We start from the raw sequence: 18,179 nt of genomic DNA on the forward strand, positions 1-18,179 counted from the left end.
CTCAATCCTCTCCCCATTATCCATGTAGCAATGAATACCACTAGGATTTATTCGATTTTTTCATGGGGAGTATCCAAGGATGAGGTAATATTGGATTACGGAAATGGAAACGAGCAGGTGACCTCGGGAGAGATCGGGCTGCTCTGAGTCAACTCTCACGGGCTCTGCTTTGCCTTTCGGGCATCCCGAACGTTTGGACCGTTCTTCCGTCTTGATTGTAAGAAAATTCATTCACCGGAGGACGTATACTGTTTTCTTTGATTCTTCCTTCTCTGTTTTTCTTTTTGTTTTTCCGTGCGGGAAGTGGAATCCCTTCCGAGTGGCCATTCCCAGTGGCTGTAAGCGGATAGTACCATATATTATGCAACTGCACCATCGATAACTATGGGAAGAGAAAAAGCAAGACGCGCCGCCGGCGTCATCGACATATTCCATCGTTCATCTTGAATAATACCATTGTAGAAGCCACCACCATCACAGGTTTTCACCGGAATGTCCTTTGCAACGTACACAAGACTAGACGAGTAATGATTACCAATATCAACTTGATTGAGCCGGCGCATCAAAAGCAGACTCGGACGTCCTCATCACACCAAAGTGGCTCTCCCCTTCTCGCACATCCACCTCTCTCTTCTCCACCTTCACTACGTGGGCCATCCGCGGCCCTCTGTGGATATCTTTGAGCCAGCTCTGCAGGGACTCGCTGTCCCCTTGGGCTTCGCCTTCGACCTGTAGATTAGTAGAGGGTTAGTGGTGACTCTGCCAGGGGATAGAGTAATAGAGTCTACGTACTCTCCCGCAGCTGGTGTTTTTCACGAATCCTTTTAGGTCATGATGTGTGGCTCGTTTTTGGGTAAAGTCGCTGATGTTGATCAGTTTCATAATCTGGTTAACTGTGAGTCGGAGGGTTCTGACCGGAATCCGACGCCTGGATGGGACAACGATGTTAGAGACATGAGCGTTTCAACCAAAGTTCATATCGCGTATGACCAAGTATTTGCCTACCTTGCACCGTCCCGTGGACTTTGTATGCGATCTGGACGTGTTAGTGAGACTCGAAGTGTATATGCGAACCCGACGATGTGCGGAGAACTATAGCGAATGCAGACGATGAACGTGAACTGGAGGGACAGGGCCATACCCGCTGAGATGACATATTTGATGGTGAGGCTTTGTGCAATACCTGTATCTATCCGTCTTACCTCACACAACTATCTGGTAAGAGAGATGGACAAGATGGTGTTGATAATGAAGTCATGCTGGTTAGTCAACCAGGCTATCCTTCCCGATATAGATTTGACCCAATCGGGCAATGGCCGCCAAGACTTCCGTATTGGGCAGAGGAGCTGATTCAGCTGTCAACTGGCGGACTCAGTAGGAGCCTGAGGTTGATGGCATCGATCAACCTTGGATTTCAGGTTGATGATCGTTAGGATGGAGGTATAAGATGATCAAAATAGTCGGATCGTCTTATTGTTTCCAGCATATTCAAGTCCCAGCTGACAATTGAATCTATTTCGGTCCTCCGTCAGCTCCACCGGGGCAAACCAATGACGGACCTTCACTGTCATCCCCCCTGACCCAATGATTCTCTCTCCACAATCTCACGAACCCACCTGTCCATCTCTCACCACCGCCGGTCTTGCTCCGCATTCATTATCTCTTGAGGGGCTGGCTACGCGATGAAGTGCTAAGATGACCTTCTCAATGCTGGCATGGTTCCGGCAATTATACTCCCTTGATACCCTCGACACGCGTTTCACGGCGTCTGCAAACACCCCTCTCAAGGCCGCCGCGGATTCTCGCCCGTCCAAAGATGCCCGCGCAAACAGCGTAGCCAACAATGCGGCTCCCTCCAAATGGGGGACGCTCGAGTTTTATGTTTACTATGTGGTATTCCTCTTTGCGATACCGTGGATGTTCAAATCGGTGATTGAGGTCTCTCAAGGTAGGGTCCCTTCGCTGGGAGGAGATGGGCGGAAACTAATACACGTCTTAGAAAGTCATCCTACCTATGCGACTTACGCCAATCTGCTGTCTGATGGCTGGATATTTGGCCGTAAAGTGGTGAGTCAAGTCCAGATATACATATTACTTATTCCAGACTAATTCCATGGTGTGTTCTTAGGACAACTCCGATGCGCAATATTCAGGCTTCCGCGATAACGTTCCCTACCTCCTGATTCTCCTGGTGGCTCACCCGGTGCTTCGACGCGTGTACGAACTTTATACCAACCCTTTTGACACGGACAGTCCGAAAGAGAGCTCCACCGCCATCAGCGGAGATGTCAGACTCCGTCAGCGGGTGACTTTCGACCTCTATTTTGCGCCGATCTTCCTGTTTGCGCTGCACGGTATATCTGCCCTCAAAGTCCTAGGGATCCTGTATACCAACTACAAGATCGCTAAAACCCTTCCGAAGAAGTATATCCCCGCCGCAACATGGGTGTTCAACATTTCGACGCTGTTCGCCAACGAGCTCTGCCAGGGTTATCCTTTCGAGCGCGTCGCAGCTCTGTTCGTTTCTCCAACCGGTCCCGAGGGGCACGAGGCAGCCTTGGTACTGTGGGGTCGATATCTCGATAGCTTTGGTGGCTTGCTGCCTAGATGGGAAATCCTCTTCAATATCACGGTCTTGCGACTGATCAGCTTCAATATGGACTACTACTGGAGCTTCAATTACCCGTCATCCAGCCCCATCGAAGTAAGTCATTCCCCGCAACATACGACGTCCTCAATCTAACAAACATAAGAAGAAACAACTCGATCCAGCCTCGCTGTCCGAACGCGACCGCATCACCATCCCCGCAGAACCGTCCGCCTTCAACGGCCGCCACTACCTCGCCTACACCCTCTACGCACCGCTCTACCTAATCGGCCCGATCCTCACCTTCAACGACTACATCTCGCAACAGCGACACGCCCCCATATCTCTCACCAAATCCCGCATCATCCTCTACGGCACCCGCGTCCTCCTCACCATGCTTTCCATGGAGATGATCCTCCACTTCATCTACGTCCAAGCCATCTCGAAAGCCTCCCCCAACTGGTCCTCCTACACCCCAGGCCAACTAAGCATGCTCGGCTTCTTCAACCTGCACATCATCTGGCTCAAGCTTCTCATCCCCTGGCGCTTCTTCCGCCTCTGGGCCCTCGTCGACGGCATCGATCCCCCAGAGAACATGGTCCGCTGCGTCTCCAACAACTACTCCGGCTTCGCCTTCTGGCGCGCCTGGCACCGCTCCTTCAACCGCTGGATCATCCGCTACATCTACATCCCTCTCGGTGGTGGCCGACGAAGTGGAGACTCCTCTAAGCCCGCATCCCCTCTCGCCTCCACAGCCCGCCAGATCTTCAACTTCCTCGTCGTCTTCACCTTCGTCGCCCTCTGGCACGATATCAACCTCCGTCTCCTCATGTGGGGCTGGCTCATCACCCTATTCATCCTCCCTGAAGCCATCGCCACGCTTATGTTCCCTGCTCGCCGCTGGCGCTCCCGTCCGACTGCCTACCGCGTCCTCTGCGGCGTCGGCGCCGTCGGCAATATCCTCATGATGATGATTGCCAATCTGGTTGGGTTCGCCCTGGGGATTGATGGCTTGAAAGGCTTGCTGTCTGGCATGCTGGGGTCGTACTCGGGACTGGCCTACCTTGTTGCTGCGTGCGGGGCTCTGTTCGTCGGTGTTCAGGTGATGTTTGAGATAAGGGAGGAGGAATTACGCGCGGGTGTTAATATGAAGTGTTGATTGTTGTTGATTGTTGCTTTGTTGATTATAGTACATGCATAGCTAGAAAGATCCTCCATCATGTTGTATAGATATGTTATTAAGATATAGTATTCATTGGTATCGTTATAATGGTATCTGCTATTCTGTTCGTCCCTGTAGAGCGAACTCGAGCGGACTCGTACATATTAGTTTAATCACGGTCTGGATAAACAGAAAGCCCTCCCCGGGCACTTCCAGATACTGGCGCAGATATATAACCGCAGGGATCCCATCAACCTGACCGGTTCCGATAAACCCAACAAAAGCGGGTGTTTGGAGCCAGGTCGACCCAGCCCTCCGCCTGCTGAATGCGAGAGAACCAGTATCTCTCAGCGAAAATGATGTCCCCCGCGCGCTGTAACTTCGGTTCCAGCAACATACAGCATATGCGCTGCTGGTGAGGCGCTGGCGTAGCCGTCCGCTACTTATGCGATGAGACGATATCCGTGTCGTGACGCATCGACGAAGAATAGCGGGCGTGTAGGCTTCCCCGTATACGTCTACACATATATGTATACACCCATAAAGACACAATCGATGGTGTCGAAGAAACTCGCCCAATTCCAGCGAAGTACTTCGACATCACAAGCGCAGCATAAGCCACTAGAAGAACGCCCCACACCTCGAATCCTCATGAACCTTATAACAATCAAGCCCACAAGTCCGCTGATGACAGTTCTTGCACCTGATCTTGCCCCAGTACCCGCACATGCAGCAGAAGCGGCGCGGCGATTTATTCGTCAGGGGTGGGCCGGCGCGCGCGGCGTGGTAGGATAGAGGTGGTTCGGCGAGGAGGGCTTGCATGATGCGGTCGGAGGGCGCGGAGGGGATGTATGAGCGGAGGAGGGGGTCGTTGTCGTGTTCGGATGTTATAAGTTTTGCGGGGTTGGGGCTGGGGTCGGAGTCTGGTTTGTTGCTTTCGCCTTCCCCGCCGCTCCCGCTGCCATCTGTGGGGGCTGTTGTGGTGGTTGTTGGGACTGTGCTGGGTGTTGCTGGGGTGGTGTGTTTCTTTTGGCGGAAGGAGGCCGGTTCAGGCTTTGAAGCCGTCGCAGGCGTGGAGCTCCGTCTGGAAGAAGAGGGTTTTGTGAGTCGGGATAGTTGCGCCGGAGCGGGACGCTGGGTGGCGGTTTGCGCGGCCTGGGCCTGAGCGGCTTCTTCGTCGTCAAGGTGATTTCGAAAGGTTTTTTGCGATTGGAGGATCCGGCGCACGTTGGATGTTACTTTGCCTCTCGTTCCTGCGTTTGATGCGGATGTTAGTTACTTGAACCTTTTTTCTTTTTCTTTGTCTAGTGAGATGAAAAGTCGAGGGTTAATGAAGACTAACCTCGGCCGCTGGCATCCTTCTGCTGCTTCACCGGAATGGGAATGCTGACGTCCTTGTGATTTTCCCGATCCAGCTCTGCCAGATGGCGCACGATGGCGTTGTTCTGTCGCGAGGAGAGGTCGGCGCGTCCTGGGTCGCGAATTCCTCGCTTCCTACCTACGGCGGGCGTGATGGCTGCCTTGGCTGGGTCGAAGCCCCTGTCGCGTCGGTCTGGGACGTAGGTCCATCCCGGGGTTGCGTGCGTTGAGGAATTTGGGAGGAGTTCGATGGAATACATGGTTTCCCCTGAAATGGCAGGTCGGAGTTGAAGACTGGAGTGGTGGACGGTCTTAGGTTATCGGAGGAGGGATTTGGATGGATCGCCGAGTCCGTGTTTGGCTTGTTTGCACCCAATGACGCAGCGCCACAATTATACGAAGATCGATATACGCTATAATCAAATGAATTCTGCGAGAAAGAACACTGTCTGTTTGATAGGACAATCTGTACAGTAAGACCCAAGTAACGTGTCCATATCACTTTTTCCAAAAAATCGCCCCTATCGGGGAATGGCAAGTAGAGGACATGCTAAAATCCCAAAACAGCAACCTAACGCCATGAGATGAACAAAGGGAAATGAAGTTTCGCAATGCCGTAGCTTTCGGCGTTTCATTTCTTCTTAAGCTGGTCCACCTTTGTTTCCAATTCACCGATATAGGTCTGTAGCTTTAGTGTCGCTGATTGGAGAGCCTGTGTGATATTAGCGTTAGACCACATGCAATACTGCCGCTGCAGAATTCTCATCGCAATAGGAATGAGACTGTTGATGCGAACTGAGAATCCCAGAGAAAGCAAAGTGAAGTAACATTATACAAAGGCATACACAGAAAGCAGGGAAGGAGAGAAAGAGAGGAGGGACGAAGAAGAACAAAACACAGGAACGAAATCATCACATACATCGATATCCTCCGACAACATCTCATTCGACACCCTGTACTCCCCCAAAATATAGTAATAGACCGCCGCACTGGCAGCAACAGTCCCGGCCAGGAAGCCAAACAGCCTATGCCAAGAAAAGATCACAGGTCAGCCAACACCACAAGTCAGAGCACTTAGGCTGCATGGTACAGCCACAAACATGAGCAACCTACCCTCCTCGAAATGCGCCCACAGGCTTCTTAGCAGGCAGCGCAGAACTCGCTACATCCCGCGTCGGCAGCGAGGTAGAGAAGCTCCTCCGCATCGGGGAGAAGGAGGGCAATACACGCCGAGACGCGGCGACGCGTACACCAGGAAGCATCATCACGCGCGAGACATTCATTATTTATGTGAAATCCACGGATCTGGAGATGGAGTCAGTGGGGACCATGATATGAGGCTTGATATAGAATAAAGTGGCGTTCTTACTGTTGATAACGTGCGGAGGAGGCGAAAAGGTAGGGATGTGGGGAGAGCTACGGATGACGGAGCCTGAGGCCCGTGACGTTGGGCCTGCCCGTTCGGGACGATCGCCGTGGCCAATCAGGGCTCGTCAATCCGACTATACAGTATTGTGCCTGCCTGAGGTTGGGTACCTGTGTCCATGTTTCTATTTTGTTTCTTCTACTGGTGATGTTTGATCTATGGCAAAAATTCGATTGAAGCTAATGAGATGATTGTTATAAATGACCGCTTGTTAAACCAACTACACAACGCGAAAAAAAAAAAAAAAGACGTTTGCAAACATGCCAGCGAGCTACCAAGGTCCAACAACCTATAGTAAGTACAATCATAACCAGAGCTGACAAGAACAGCTAGACCCCCTAGTGAGCCATAGTGCTCTCGTTGAACAAATCCGCCAACAAATCATCAAGACATGTCTCCAAGCTGGGCCGGCCCATGCTGTAAGTGCTCTCATACGCACGAATGCTGAGCTGGTCGAAGAACGGCCGCAAGACACGCTCAATGATCTCGTCTTTGGCGACGTCTCGGATCCAGTCGGCTGTGAGCGCTGGGTTCTTCACGTTCCGGTCTATATCGGTCGTTGGCTCTGCTGGTGTGTCGGACGATGGCGACGGTCGCGTCCCTAGGTTCTGCGACACTTCGTCCACTAGTGCCTTCGAGTCCCAGTGCTCGGGCGGGTAGACGGCGTCGACAGTATCCGTGACAAATAGCCATTCGACTAACTGGAAATCATCCGGAGTGAGGACGAGTAATGTATCCAGTAGCTTGCAGGCTTGGAGCAACGAGTATGGGCTGTAGACTTCTTGCTGAGCACCAAGGGGTATGGCGGAGAGCGCCTCCTGGAGTTCCGTGTTGATCAGCGGCCAGAAAGGCCCCAGCGCAGTGGTTGAGCTTTTCAGTGCCAGGGCTCGAAGAACCATGAAAATCTCCGCCCTGGTCGTCGACGACGGTGATGACGAGCTTGTCGCTCCAAGGAGGTCTTCCAGCTTCTGGAGAAGACCAGGGAGCTCACCCATAAAGTAATCGTCATTTGACGAGAGGATGAGGAGCGCGATCCTGCGAAGGTTCAATTGCGCCTTGCGGTCGGCATCCAGGCGTGCTGCAGAGGCTCCGACGCCAAACATGATCCCCGCCGTGCTGGGCGGCGGAAGACGACCCAGCAACTCGGTCAGCCGTTCCTTATCAGCGAGAACCCATTGCCGCAGGAGGTTCATCCAGCCGTCTTTCACCAGCTCAACGTGCGAGTTGAAGAAACGGGGGTCATTGAAGGCCTCGGCTATATCCTTCTTCCAGACTTTCGCGGTGCCTTGAGCCCTCACAATGTGTTGGAGGAGTGTCACGAAGTTGCGGTTGAGGTTGTTCGGGAAAAGCCGAGATCGCAGGAGCGGCCCGATAACGTTGGTTGAGATCCCACTCACGGCTGTGTTGATCCGATCGGAGTCGCCTAACGTGGTTGTAAATGCGGGCATGGAGACAGCGAGGATGCTAAGGATGTCATCGGGACCAATGTGCGTTGCCAATGTATGGTCTAAGTCCTGAGACGTCCGGCTCAAAAGGTTCGACTCCTGCGACAGCCCCATGGGCTTACTGGTAAAGATGGCCGTGAGCAATCGTAGAAGTACATCCTAGAAATCGTTAGCATAAGGTCATATGGTAGGAAGACAACTAAACATACTCCTAATTCCTTTCGCATTCGCCGGTCTTCGCCAAAGTTCGTGTTCTCCATCTTTGCCCCGAGGATTGCGGCGAATTCGACCAAGCGAGGAAGGATTTGCCTATGTGGGAAGGGGTTGCTCAACACATCACGCAGGAAAGTCGTGCAATCCGCCCAGATCTCATCTAGCACGTCATCATCAAGCGACCTGGCATAAGTCACAAGAAATCCGGCGAGTTCACCCTCGGTGAGACTCGAGGTCAGCGTGGATTTGCGGTTCGCGTCGAGTGCTGCCGGATTCGTTCTGGTATAAATGGCATTGAAAATAGCCGGAATGGTGATCTTTGGCCGGGAACCATCCAGAGTGTGAAGGAGACCGAAGATCAGAGTCAGAGTCTCGGAGTCCGACTTGGTCCACATCTCGACAAGCGTTTCAAGACACTCAAGAGCCTCTGCCGTGAAGAGATGCTCGAGGATACGACGCGACCTGTTTCTCATGCGCAGCGACGTATACTGGAAGGATGCCAAAGACTCTGCATCTTGGGGCAAGTTGCTTTTCTCGCCTGCGCCCCAGGACCATATAGAAAAGCACAGCCGCACCGCATCCTGGAAGCAGAGCAGAACGGTGAGTCTATTGTTGGCTGCCGCTGAGCGCGGTTGACCCGTATCGGAGTTGTATACGGCCGAAACCATGTTCCCAAAGAACCCTTGAGTTTGGTCCGGACTCTTAGCAGCAGGTGTATGTGACTCCTCCACAATGAGACGTTCGTGGGCACTCGCGATGCAATTCTCAAGACCAGTAAGGAGTGCAATAGTGGCATGCTCCGACCGATCCTCGGGCCAGCTCTCTGTCTGCTTGAACAAAAGCTGGAGGTTCGTATAGGAAAGCCGTATCTCCCTACAGAAACACTCCACTAACATCAACAGAATTTGAAAGAGCGATCCAGTATATAGAGGTAGCACTTCACACAGCAATACCGTCCATTTCTCTACAATCTCTCTAGAGTTGGGAGAGCTGATGCCTTTGAGAAGGCAATCTAAGAGATTGTTGGGTGGCTGGGGCAAAGTGGGTGGTGCCGGAGACTTTTCTGCCTTGTCACTTGTGAAAGACAGTATCGATGGGCTTGTTAACCGATCGCGAGAGTTTGCTCTATGGTGTTTAGGTCTTGGGGGCGGGGGAGGCAAATAAGCTTGGGCGAACCGGACCTTGAGTGCTGCAAGAAGGGTGTCTATCAGTGCCCCCTGGACGGGAATACTGCCCTTCTCATCGAGGGCAGCTGTCAGACGATCAACAAGCAGTGCGTCGATTCCTGAGTCCACAACCTCATCGGCCCCTGGGCCCAAAAGAAGTTGGCGCATGACAAGCAGCGAGGTTTGATAAAGCTTAACCTCCTCCATACCATCCTTGGCCGTAGCCGTGGTCTGTCCGCTTACTACCCGCAATGATGCCTGGAAAATGACGGCATGGATGCTTGGGGTCTGGGAGTTATCTGCGAGTCGTTGTAAGCGTGAGAGAGAGCACAGGCGACTGGGAGAGGAACTTACCCTCTGAAGCGGAAACCTCGTGATGCCTGTCGACTGGAGACAGTGATTCTGTCATGAGAGCCACCCATCCATTATGAGAAAGCGCAGAAACAACATTGTATATTGTTTCTAACAGGTAGTTGCACTCCTTGTAATCATCGCCACATATAGACGGGTTTTCACCGCCAGTTGAAGTTTGGTCGGCCCGCAAAAAGAGACTTTCGAGCCGTGAAACTACTATACGAAACACTCTGGCGATGGAATAAGCATTGTGGCTGGTAGGAATATTAACGGAAAGAGGCTGACTTACTTGTGAATGGATGACAGATCGTGGATCCAACGATGGGCTATCTGTGACGTCTCATTCGACTCCTCATATAATAAGTCTAAGACGATGAACAGAGGCCGCTCAAGCATGGAAGCATGATAAGAGTATTGCGACTTGGCCGCATCATGGACGTGTTTCGGTGGAAGTTCATACGTTCCATGATGACTATGAGTCCACAAGACAAAGTATCTTCCTACTTGCTCTTCTGACGACAGCTGGCGAGACCCAGGGGACGAGGAGTCAATCATAAGGGATGTGATCGATGCCTCAACAAGATGGTCCTTCCAAGAGGCCGAATGCAAATTCCACAAGCAACGAACGGCCTCGACATGGAATTTGGGACTCAAGGGTGAAAGGAATGCCCAAAGCTGTCTCACCAGAATTGGGATCAGATCAGAGACGTCCTCATAGCCGATATAGAGCCCAACTTTGTGGATAAAATACAACTTTGTCACGGCGGACGAAATTGAGGATATGACAGAAAACGAGGCAGTAGAAAGCTCAACTTGATGAGCATGAACTCGTTCACAAATCGCCATGTAAAAGCGCCTATCACGCAGAACACGCGATTTGGGCAGCTTTTTGAGCAATACCATGAAGAGATTCACCCTCTCATGCGTTCGCGCATCATTGGATGTATTTTGCAGAGCTGATATGGCCAATTCGTGCGCTTTCTTGATCATCATTTCTGCCAGCTGTCTAGGGTGAAACGGTGGCTGGGGCAAGTCCAGACGATTTTTGCTCTGGTAATAGAAATCATGGATCTTTTTTAAGACCTCGGCATTCACGGGGTCTGAGGAGGAGTTGGCTGCCTGTGAATTCGATCTTCTGCTGAAAGCCCTCTCAGTAAGCAGCCCAGTCAGCGAGTGCATTATCTTCGACAGCTTGTTTGCTACCTGCGAACTTTGGTCTCGGGTCAGAGTAGTATGGTCTCCAACAGGTAACTCGCCCATTTTCATCAGGACGGTGAGTGCGAGCAGAGGAACATGTCGAGTAACCATCTCCTCTTCTCGCACGTTGAAGTTGGTGAGTATGAAATGTGCAAGAGTTAAGTCGCTCGCAACCGACTCCACATTGTGGCTCAGGTCCTCGGTTTTCCAGTCCACCAAGCGAACGAGCTCGGAGAATATCACAGAACTCTCGACACCGTCAAAAAAGGCACTCGCGCTGCGGAAAACCTCTTCAAATCGAGCCTTGGACGCCGTATCTTCGAATGTTTGGACCTTCCGTATAATTGGTAGAAAGATCTCTGGAATAACATGCCCGCCGACTTCCCATCGGTCCATCAACGCAAGAGATATGCGGAATGGCTTGGTCGTCCCGGGGGAAGCGGTCGAGTCCTGCTCGACCATTTGCAGAAGGCCATCAGTCAAGGCTTTCAGTCCAAACCGGCTGAAATATTCAGACTGGGAAAGCAACCCGCTATCAGCCGACTGGTCGGCGCCGTCGGATGTCGAATTGCGACGCTCGTAGGAAGACTGATCGGTCGCTGCATCAGGCCCCAGGAGCCAAGACCACAGTCGGCGATTCAAGCTCATGTCACGCCGAGTGACAACTCCGATTGCTGCAATGACCAGCCTCTGGAGATCATCACTTACGATCCGCGACTGCAGTATCGGGGAGCTCAATGGCAGGTGAGTGACCAACAGGTCAAGGAAATTTCGCTGCACGAGGACTTGCTCATCTAATAGGCCCGACGCGAAACATCGAATCAGTAGACCGGGCTCTGGCTGTACGACCGAATCGACAGCCGCTAGCATGTCTTGTGACATTTCCGATGGATCGCTTGTTTCACCCCTACTTGGCCTCCGGTCCGTGACGCCCAGTTTGGGGAGACATCGATTCAGATAAGCCAGCGCACCGGATCGCCTGCTAGGGCTCGTGATAGATGCCAGGAAGAGACACTGCCAGAAGTATTGTCCCTGTGAGACTACTTCAGTTCCAGCCTTCTGGGTATCCATTTTACTCGCAATGTCGCGGAATTTATTGATAAGTCGGAGGGTCGGTTCGAAATCATCACTCGTTTCTTCCTCGAGCCCTGGCAGAAGGGATAGGAGGATCGCCTTCAAGGCCGGTCGAATTGCCCATGCTTCCACGGTACAAATGTAGTTTTCCACCAGAGACAGGAACAGCGGACGGACCGTAAGCGAAGCGAATGTTAAGGTGGGCGCAATCCCTGGAAAGTATAAAGGCAGGTCGTGTGAAAGTCCTTCCGGCTAGATGGACACCATGCAACGTCAGCAGACGCACTTCGCGGAGGAATAGCGCTTATCTTGACCTTGATCAAATTGAAGACGAACGTATACACTTCCAACGCCTTCTGATGGACGCCCGACGGCAGCGAGGGGTTCAGGCATTGCGACAATCGTTTCGACACGAGCACCTTATGGGGGACAATCGATATATCCGGCGGATGAGATTGCAACGCCTAATCACTGTCCTATTAGCTCAATTCCATCACGCATCCGAATGCTGACGGTATCCCACCTTCAATAGTCGACTGAGGAACGAAATATAGTCGGCCCACTCCTGCAGGGCGGTATCAAACAACGAAAGGGCTCGTTCAACATTGTAGGCATAACGACGATAGTTCTTATCCTTCTTCAGCGGTTCTGCGCAGAGACGTTTATGTTGGTCAGAGTAATATCCCAATTTCAAAAAGTGTAGAGCATCAGGACAGGGGGAGTGATTGCGCACCTTCTTTACCCCGTAAGCGGGAGCGCGTGAAGGAGCTCTCCGAGCTTGCGGGGGAGTCTGACCTCGGAAGGCCGGGTTCGAGGCTCATGGTGTGGACGGAGATATGTCGATCGTAAAGCTAAAGACTATGCGCAGGAAATCTCTCGTCATGGTTTGTTCATTGGTGTAGATAGGGAGGTGCCGGTGCCTGTAATCCGTTATGGACACGAAGAGGCGGAGGTGTTGAAACGACCGACCGCCCGCATCTGGAGCTCCGACGCGGGAGGATCTTTGTACACTCCCTCGCATCCCCACTCGTCCACCCTGACGTCTGTCAACCACCCTCTACACGAGCTATGCGTCTCCAACGATCGCTGGAGATATCAGACTTACTTTCGACGATGCTTTGCGCCACTTGAACTCGGTTCGCTGATTTACAAGAGACCACGACTACCGGAAACGTTTTGTCAATGCGCGCGGCCGCCCAAGGGCCATGGATTCCAAAGCCGAGCCCAAAGCTCAGGGCTCACGAAGCGACGCTTCAAAAGGACCGAATGACGGCGGATTAGAAGTCGTTGAGGCGCGACCGATTGACTCTGGTAGTGAAGGCCGCAGCGCAAGCTCCGAAGGATCTCCGCCGCCACTGCCCCCGCGCCCGAACACGTTAGGCTTGTTGGATGAAGGAGGCGCATCTCTACGAGTGCCACGGAGTACAACGCAATCGAATCTACAGTCGAAGGCCACGACCGCTGTATCGCTCACGGATATCGGCTCGAACAGCGGAGGGAAGGAGAATAACCACGCCCACGGGTTAGCCGAGAACCTGAGGGCGAAGGCAAGCCTCAGTCATATAGCCAGCTCAAGGGCGAGTGAAACAGGCGATTCTGCGAGCATCCGAAGCTCTATCCCGCATGCAGATCCTGGAGAGGCCGATCATGTCTTTAGCGATTTTGTCGTGTCGGATGAACCGGTTGTGCAGCAGGATAGCTCAGGGTTGCTCCGATTCCCGGAGTTTCAAGCCGACGATGTAGAGGACGGGTTCGCGAGCGAATTCGAGTCGGTAGGCAACGTGGAAGAGGACGGTAATAATGAGGGTGTGTAGATTCCGTAATATATTGTTTTGTTCACACGCTGATCGTTTGCTCGATTCTAGAATTGGTTCTTGCGAGATGGCAAGCCAAGCAAAAGCATTATATCATCCTTTCTGCTGCCGGGAAGCCAATATGGACAAGACATGGTGATGGTGGGCTAATATCGACGTATGTCGGCGTCATCCAGACCATCATCTCGTTCTACGAGGACGCCCATGATCATCTAAGTAGCTTCACTGCTGGGGACACCAAGTTCGTGGTCGTGACCAAAGGGCCACTATACCTGGTAGCTATCAGCCGGGTCCTTGAGAGCGACACCCAACTCAAGCTGCAACTCGAAGCCCTGTACATGCAGATTTTGTCTACGTTGACTTTGCCGTCTTTGACTCACCTCTTTTCCGTCCGTCCATCTACAGATCTCAAACGGCCCTTACAGGGAACCGAGAGTCTACTCTCTACGCTGGCAGACAGCTTCACCAAAGGATCGCCATCCACTCTCTTCTCAGCCCTTGAATGCTTGAAACTCCGAAAAGCTCACCGCCAAAAGATCAATAGCACACTTCTCAAAGCCAAGGTCAGCAGTCTCCTATACGGTTTAGTGGTTGCCGGCGGCCGTCTAGTCAGCGTTGTGCGCCCGAAGAAACACTCATTACATCCCGGCGACCTCCAACTTCTATTCAACATGATTTTCGAAGCAGACGCCGTAAAGGCAGGCGGGGGCGAGAGCTGGATCCCGGTTTGCCTACCGGGTTTCAACAGCAGTGGCTATCTCTACATGTATGTCAGTTTCCTCGATCTTCGAGAGAACGCGGGCGACAATTCCGACGACACAACGACGAAAGAAGAGTCTGTTGCCATTATCTTGATCAGCACGAACAAAGAAAGCTTCTTCGATCTACAGGAGATGAGAAACAATTTTGTAGAGGTAGGAAAATCTTTATCTTGCCCAGCCCAAATCGCTAATTTTCTCCCCCCAGCAACTGGAAAACAACGGTAGCTTGAAGGTCATAAGAGAGGCCGTCGAGAAAGGCCGACCCGCTACAACCGACATCGTCCCGGGGACAGTCCTCCACCATTTCCTGTACAAATCTCGCGCAAACGTGCAGTTCAGCATGTCGGCCTACGACCTCGAATTCTCCTCCGTCTCTCGACGTCGCAGGTTAGTAGTAGCCCCGCGTCCTGAGAACTAGCTAGCTTGCTATGTATGCAGTTGACTGAAACACAACAGACTCATGTCTACATACAATAATCTCCACGCAAGCATCCATGCGAAATACACGCACGTCAAAGTCCACCACTGCGTGTCCCAGTCATCAACGTCCTTTGCGTGGGTGACTCCCGTGTTTGAGTTCTACTGCGTGGCTGGTCCACACGCGAATAGAAACGCACTTGCTCAGAGTGCGAGCAAGATTGTGCAGTGGGTGGAGCGCGAAGAAGAGAGGCTGTTTATTATTGGTGGTGCAGTAAGTGTTTTGTTTTACTTGTACTCTAAGTGGATCTTGTCTAATGGTGTATCTACGTATAGGTTTTTTAGCTTGCTTGTGCCGTTTATTTTGTCGAAGTTGGATATCGATATATTTTAGATATCTGTCTTTGCTTATAGAAATATAGGGACATCTGCATATGCCATAGCGCGTATTGACACTCACGGGTTTGGAAATATAAAAGAATCCATGAAGTAACGTCTTTTGAGACGTCCGATGCAATAGCGGCCAGAAGTGCGAGGAGGCGCTTAGTCGATAGTATCATCCCGCAGCGCAAAGAGCTGCCTTATAAGCTCATCCGGCTTGGCACGGATAGCATTATGATACATGACGTTTGTGATGAACTGCTTGGTCCCCTTGATCTTCGAAGCGGTGTTCACAGAGTGGTCGAAGTGCACATACATATCGTCTACGAAGGTCGCAGCGTAAACGGGGACCTCGTTCTTTGCTAGCTGCTTCTCGTCGTAGAGAGCCGGCCAGTCCGTCGTGGTTGCGAGGATGTCTGCTGCCTCTTTGATGCTGTTCAATTCGGTGTATGAGTCGAACATGTCTTTGTATATCTGCAGTGTGTTCTTGTCAGCGCTGATTAAAGTGCTTTGTATGCATGTATGGATGGAGAATGCTCACCATCTCGCCGGTGAAACAGATCTCGGGATGATCGGCATTGAGGTGGAATTGTGAGTTGGCTGCGCGATATCTATCGGCGGACCAGTTTGAGGCTCGTCTGTCCGTTGTCAGTGAATGCAGTTCCTTTGAGATTATATGAATGGGGCCCCCACCCCTGGCAGTAGATTGCTTCGTGCAGAATGGCGTAGATGACATTTTGGTCTTGGCCACCATAGCTGTCGATGGAGGTCAGGGTAGGGTGTGTGAAGAAACCGAAGGTCTCCAGGTCATTCCAGGCACGATAAACGAGCTCTGGCATGGGTGGTTAGCTTGAGAACCTCATCTGTCTCGTTGGGGACGTTGTCACACTACCATGGACGCTGTCAATGCCACCTGTGAACCGTCAGCAAGTCTGTAGCGAAAGAATCCCAGTGAAATTGCTCATCTTACCATGCATACCAAAGCTGATACCCAGCTGCTGGAATCTTTCGGGCGACAAGGTCCCCGACGGCAGGGTAACCTGGTTGTCCTTCAGGTATTGAACGATTTGCTTCACACGCGCAACGTCCTCGGGGAATTTAGCGTAGTAGTCTTTGTTTCGCTGTGCCACCTTCTCTGTTGCGTGTCAGATTTGACGTAGAAACTTCCTTCATAGCTCATACCATAAGTCTTCGCATAGACAGGATCTGGCTCGTTCACCAGCGGGGGAAGTCCACCACAAATGAACGCTTCAGCCAATCCTTCTGGACTATGAGATGTCAGTAAACGGGATTGGGTTTTGTGTACACTGGGGTTCGGTCCACTCACAATAAGGAAAGATAGGTTCCGATACAGAAACCGCCAAAACTCTGGCCAATCACGCTCCATTTGCGTTTGTCTTCGGGATAGTCAGTGGTGAGACAGCGGCGGACAGCTTCGCAGTCTCGAACAATGTTGTCCGCGCGGAAATTTTTGAGATACTCTGCCTGTTTGATCGCATTTCCTTGGAGAGCCAGCGTGCCGGCGGTGATGGTGGAGCTGAGACCCGTGCCTCGCTGATCCAGAAACAGGACCTACGTGAAGGATTAAGTGACTGGTTTCCCACCTCTTATGTATGTTATACAATTCCACAACCGGAAAAAGCTTACCTGATACCCCCTTTCGAGGACCGTTCCGACCCAGCCATACTCCTGCGGGGGCCTGCAGCCCATCCCCGGGCCTCCCTGCAGATAGACCAACCACGGGAGTTGTTTCTCTTCCTTGGTGGACTCAACCGGCGTCACCAGACGACGCACGCTCCGGGCGAACAGTCTGAGAGTGCCTTCATTGGGCTTATTGTAGTTGACTGGAACGTCGAAGAGTAGCTCTGCCACGCGGAGTTTGCCTGTGTCTCATGTCAACATTATTGGTTTCTACCCAGCCCTGTTTAAGCCATGTATTCCCTGAAGAGACGCATACCGGGGACATTGTGAAGCTGTTTATCGATCAACTTTGCAGCCATTGTGAGTAGTTTGTTCTCGTGCTGGACCGATCACGGTGCTGACGGCGATGGGAAGAGAAGTAGAAGAGGGATTAGCGGGGAGTTGATGCCGCGCGATCAGCACGGGTAAGTTCATTCGTGGCTACTACCATACTACTTCCGTCCTGACCCCTCCATCCATATCAACCATTTTCTATTTTTCTACGTCTGGCTTATATTGACGACGTTCAGCCACGTAATTGATCATATTCAAATTGCAATTTCGAAATGATGATAAGCGAGTGGGTTCTGGTACAAATATACCACGGTGAACAGGTCACCTGATCGTACCCATTTGGTCACCTACCTATGCAGCTGTATTTTCATCATCTCTATCTTTATATCATCAATATCATCGTTTGAATCCTTCTTCAACTAGTACCTTCCAGTGGGTCCGGTTACTGTGGAGTTCATGAAATATACAAACCAGCCAGTGTGGCTCTATGTATTGGTATAGTTGACTCAGCATCTGCATTACGGCCGGCTAACTACTGAGCATAACAGTTATGAACCTACCTGAGGCAACTAACCTTCTACATGAATCAAGTATCAAGTATGTATTCTACATGAGTTCTGAACGGGTTTTCGATAGTCTCCATATAGGGGTTATTTGAGTTCTAAATCTGACTTGTCTTGAAAGAAATTGGAGGAGAGCTGATCCATCATCTCAATTATAAAAGATGAATATATGGTGTCAACTTGGAAATCCACACATACTCTATGGGTCGTATCTAACGCAGACAGCAGCTGGTAGGATTTGACGAAATTTCTCAGACTGAACATTAACAGTAATCAGTAACTATTG

General features: G+C 51.5%; 7 protein-coding genes across 7 annotated transcripts; 2 read left to right on the forward strand and 5 right to left on the reverse strand.

Moving 5' to 3' along the window:
• Positions 1–259: 259 nt before the first annotated feature.
• Positions 260–1,429, reverse strand: BDW47DRAFT_99904 (acylphosphatase). The gene is made up of 5 exons (XM_024820959.1): positions 1,142–1,429; positions 1,006–1,036; positions 916–928; positions 793–862; positions 260–729 (listed from the first exon to the last, which is right to left on the reverse strand). The coding sequence occupies exons 1-5, from the start codon at positions 1,154–1,156 to the stop codon at positions 541–543; spliced, it is 318 nt and encodes a 105-aa protein (XP_024675323.1). The 5' UTR covers positions 1,157–1,429; the 3' UTR covers positions 260–540.
• A 43-nt stretch (positions 1,430–1,472) lies between these two features.
• On the forward strand, positions 1,473–3,867 carry BDW47DRAFT_66531 (putative glycerol:H+ symporter (Gup1)). The gene is made up of 4 exons (XM_024819560.1): positions 1,473–1,948; positions 2,000–2,067; positions 2,129–2,704; positions 2,754–3,867. The coding sequence occupies exons 1-4, from the start codon at positions 1,696–1,698 to the stop codon at positions 3,744–3,746; spliced, it is 1,890 nt and encodes a 629-aa protein (XP_024675324.1). The 5' UTR covers positions 1,473–1,695; the 3' UTR covers positions 3,747–3,867.
• Positions 3,833–5,377, reverse strand: BDW47DRAFT_99909 (putative HIT finger domain protein). The gene is made up of 2 exons (XM_024820960.1): positions 5,092–5,377; positions 3,833–5,002 (listed from the first exon to the last, which is right to left on the reverse strand). Exons 1-2 carry the CDS (start codon positions 5,366–5,368, stop codon positions 4,371–4,373), a joined length of 909 nt encoding a protein of 302 aa, XP_024675325.1. The 5' UTR covers positions 5,369–5,377; the 3' UTR covers positions 3,833–4,370.
• A 159-nt stretch (positions 5,378–5,536) lies between these two features.
• Positions 5,537–6,500, reverse strand: BDW47DRAFT_99911 (uncharacterized protein). Its single transcript, XM_024820961.1, has 4 exons — positions 6,478–6,500; positions 6,222–6,413; positions 6,028–6,133; positions 5,537–5,820 (listed from the first exon to the last, which is right to left on the reverse strand). Exons 2-4 carry the CDS (start codon positions 6,389–6,391, stop codon positions 5,740–5,742), a joined length of 357 nt encoding a protein of 118 aa, XP_024675326.1. The 5' UTR covers positions 6,392–6,413; positions 6,478–6,500; the 3' UTR covers positions 5,537–5,739.
• A 207-nt stretch (positions 6,501–6,707) lies between these two features.
• BDW47DRAFT_66556 (cellular morphogenesis regulator DopA) lies at positions 6,708–12,929 on the reverse strand. Its single transcript, XM_024819561.1, has 7 exons — positions 12,717–12,929; positions 12,507–12,631; positions 12,298–12,447; positions 10,002–12,235; positions 9,713–9,942; positions 8,189–9,657; positions 6,708–8,138 (listed from the first exon to the last, which is right to left on the reverse strand). Exons 1-7 carry the CDS (start codon positions 12,802–12,804, stop codon positions 6,873–6,875), a joined length of 5,562 nt encoding a protein of 1,853 aa, XP_024675327.1. The 5' UTR covers positions 12,805–12,929; the 3' UTR covers positions 6,708–6,872.
• A 70-nt stretch (positions 12,930–12,999) lies between these two features.
• Positions 13,000–15,419, forward strand: BDW47DRAFT_66567 (guanine nucleotide exchange factor MON1). Its single transcript, XM_024819563.1, has 5 exons — positions 13,000–13,789; positions 13,849–14,711; positions 14,764–14,945; positions 15,015–15,249; positions 15,312–15,419. The coding sequence occupies exons 1-5, from the start codon at positions 13,189–13,191 to the stop codon at positions 15,318–15,320; spliced, it is 1,890 nt and encodes a 629-aa protein (XP_024675328.1). The 5' UTR covers positions 13,000–13,188; the 3' UTR covers positions 15,321–15,419.
• Positions 15,338–17,432, reverse strand: BDW47DRAFT_66562 (proline iminopeptidase). Its single transcript, XM_024819562.1, has 9 exons — positions 17,314–17,432; positions 17,004–17,239; positions 16,684–16,928; positions 16,539–16,624; positions 16,327–16,491; positions 16,249–16,269; positions 16,050–16,188; positions 15,898–15,994; positions 15,338–15,830 (listed from the first exon to the last, which is right to left on the reverse strand). Exons 1-9 carry the CDS (start codon positions 17,354–17,356, stop codon positions 15,519–15,521), a joined length of 1,344 nt encoding a protein of 447 aa, XP_024675329.1. The 5' UTR covers positions 17,357–17,432; the 3' UTR covers positions 15,338–15,518.
• Between the last annotated feature and the right edge of the window lie 747 nt (positions 17,433–18,179).

Source organism: Aspergillus candidus (assembly GCF_002847045.1).
Source record: "Aspergillus candidus strain CBS 102.13 unplaced genomic scaffold BDW47scaffold_5, whole genome shotgun sequence".
In the NCBI taxonomy this organism is placed as follows: domain Eukaryota; kingdom Fungi; phylum Ascomycota; class Eurotiomycetes; order Eurotiales; family Aspergillaceae; genus Aspergillus; species Aspergillus candidus.

Bases quoted from the DNA above. Each gene is read 5' to 3' on its own strand.
- BDW47DRAFT_99904 (XM_024820959.1), bottom strand. The intron at 730-792 runs GTACGTAGACTC...ACTAATCTACAG, and splicing joins AAAACACCAGCTGCGGGAGA to GTCGAAGGCGAAGCCCAAGG.
- BDW47DRAFT_66531 (XM_024819560.1), top strand. From the start codon at position 1,696: ATGACCTTCTCAATGCTGGCATGGTTCCGGCAATTATACTCCCTTGAT. The intron at 1,949-1,999 runs GTAGGGTCCCTT...TACACGTCTTAG, and splicing joins GGTGATTGAGGTCTCTCAAG to AAAGTCATCCTACCTATGCG. The intron at 2,705-2,753 runs GTAAGTCATTCC...AACAAACATAAG, and splicing joins CGTCATCCAGCCCCATCGAA to AAGAAACAACTCGATCCAGC.
- BDW47DRAFT_99909 (XM_024820960.1), bottom strand. From the start codon at position 5,368: ATGTATTCCATCGAACTCCTCCCAAATTCCTCAACGCACGCAACCCCG. The intron at 5,003-5,091 runs GTTAGTCTTCAT...CATCAAACGCAG, and splicing joins GAAGGATGCCAGCGGCCGAG to GAACGAGAGGCAAAGTAACA.
- BDW47DRAFT_99911 (XM_024820961.1), bottom strand. From the start codon at position 6,391: ATGAATGTCTCGCGCGTGATGATGCTTCCTGGTGTACGCGTCGCCGCG. The intron at 6,134-6,221 runs GTAGGTTGCTCA...TTCTTGGCATAG, and splicing joins GTGGGCGCATTTCGAGGAGG to GCTGTTTGGCTTCCTGGCCG. The intron at 5,821-6,027 runs GTATGTGATGAT...AATATCACACAG, and splicing joins TGTTGTCGGAGGATATCGAT to GCTCTCCAATCAGCGACACT.
- BDW47DRAFT_66556 (XM_024819561.1), bottom strand. From the start codon at position 12,804: ATGAGCCTCGAACCCGGCCTTCCGAGGTCAGACTCCCCCGCAAGCTCG. The intron at 12,236-12,297 runs GTCAAGATAAGC...GTGTCCATCTAG, and splicing joins TCGTCTTCAATTTGATCAAG to CCGGAAGGACTTTCACACGA. The intron at 8,139-8,188 runs GTATGTTTAGTT...AACGATTTCTAG, and splicing joins GAATGCGAAAGGAATTAGGA to GATGTACTTCTACGATTGCT.
- BDW47DRAFT_66567 (XM_024819563.1), top strand. From the start codon at position 13,189: ATGGATTCCAAAGCCGAGCCCAAAGCTCAGGGCTCACGAAGCGACGCT. The intron at 13,790-13,848 runs GTGTGTAGATTC...GCTCGATTCTAG, and splicing joins AGAGGACGGTAATAATGAGG to AATTGGTTCTTGCGAGATGG. The intron at 14,946-15,014 runs GTTAGTAGTAGC...GAAACACAACAG, and splicing joins TCCGTCTCTCGACGTCGCAG to ACTCATGTCTACATACAATA.
- BDW47DRAFT_66562 (XM_024819562.1), bottom strand. From the start codon at position 17,356: ATGGCTGCAAAGTTGATCGATAAACAGCTTCACAATGTCCCCG. The intron at 16,929-17,003 runs GTAAGCTTTTTC...TCCTTCACGTAG, and splicing joins TCCTCGAAAGGGGGTATCAG to GTCCTGTTTCTGGATCAGCG. The intron at 16,625-16,683 runs GTGAGTGGACCG...GACATCTCATAG, and splicing joins GGAACCTATCTTTCCTTATT to TCCAGAAGGATTGGCTGAAG.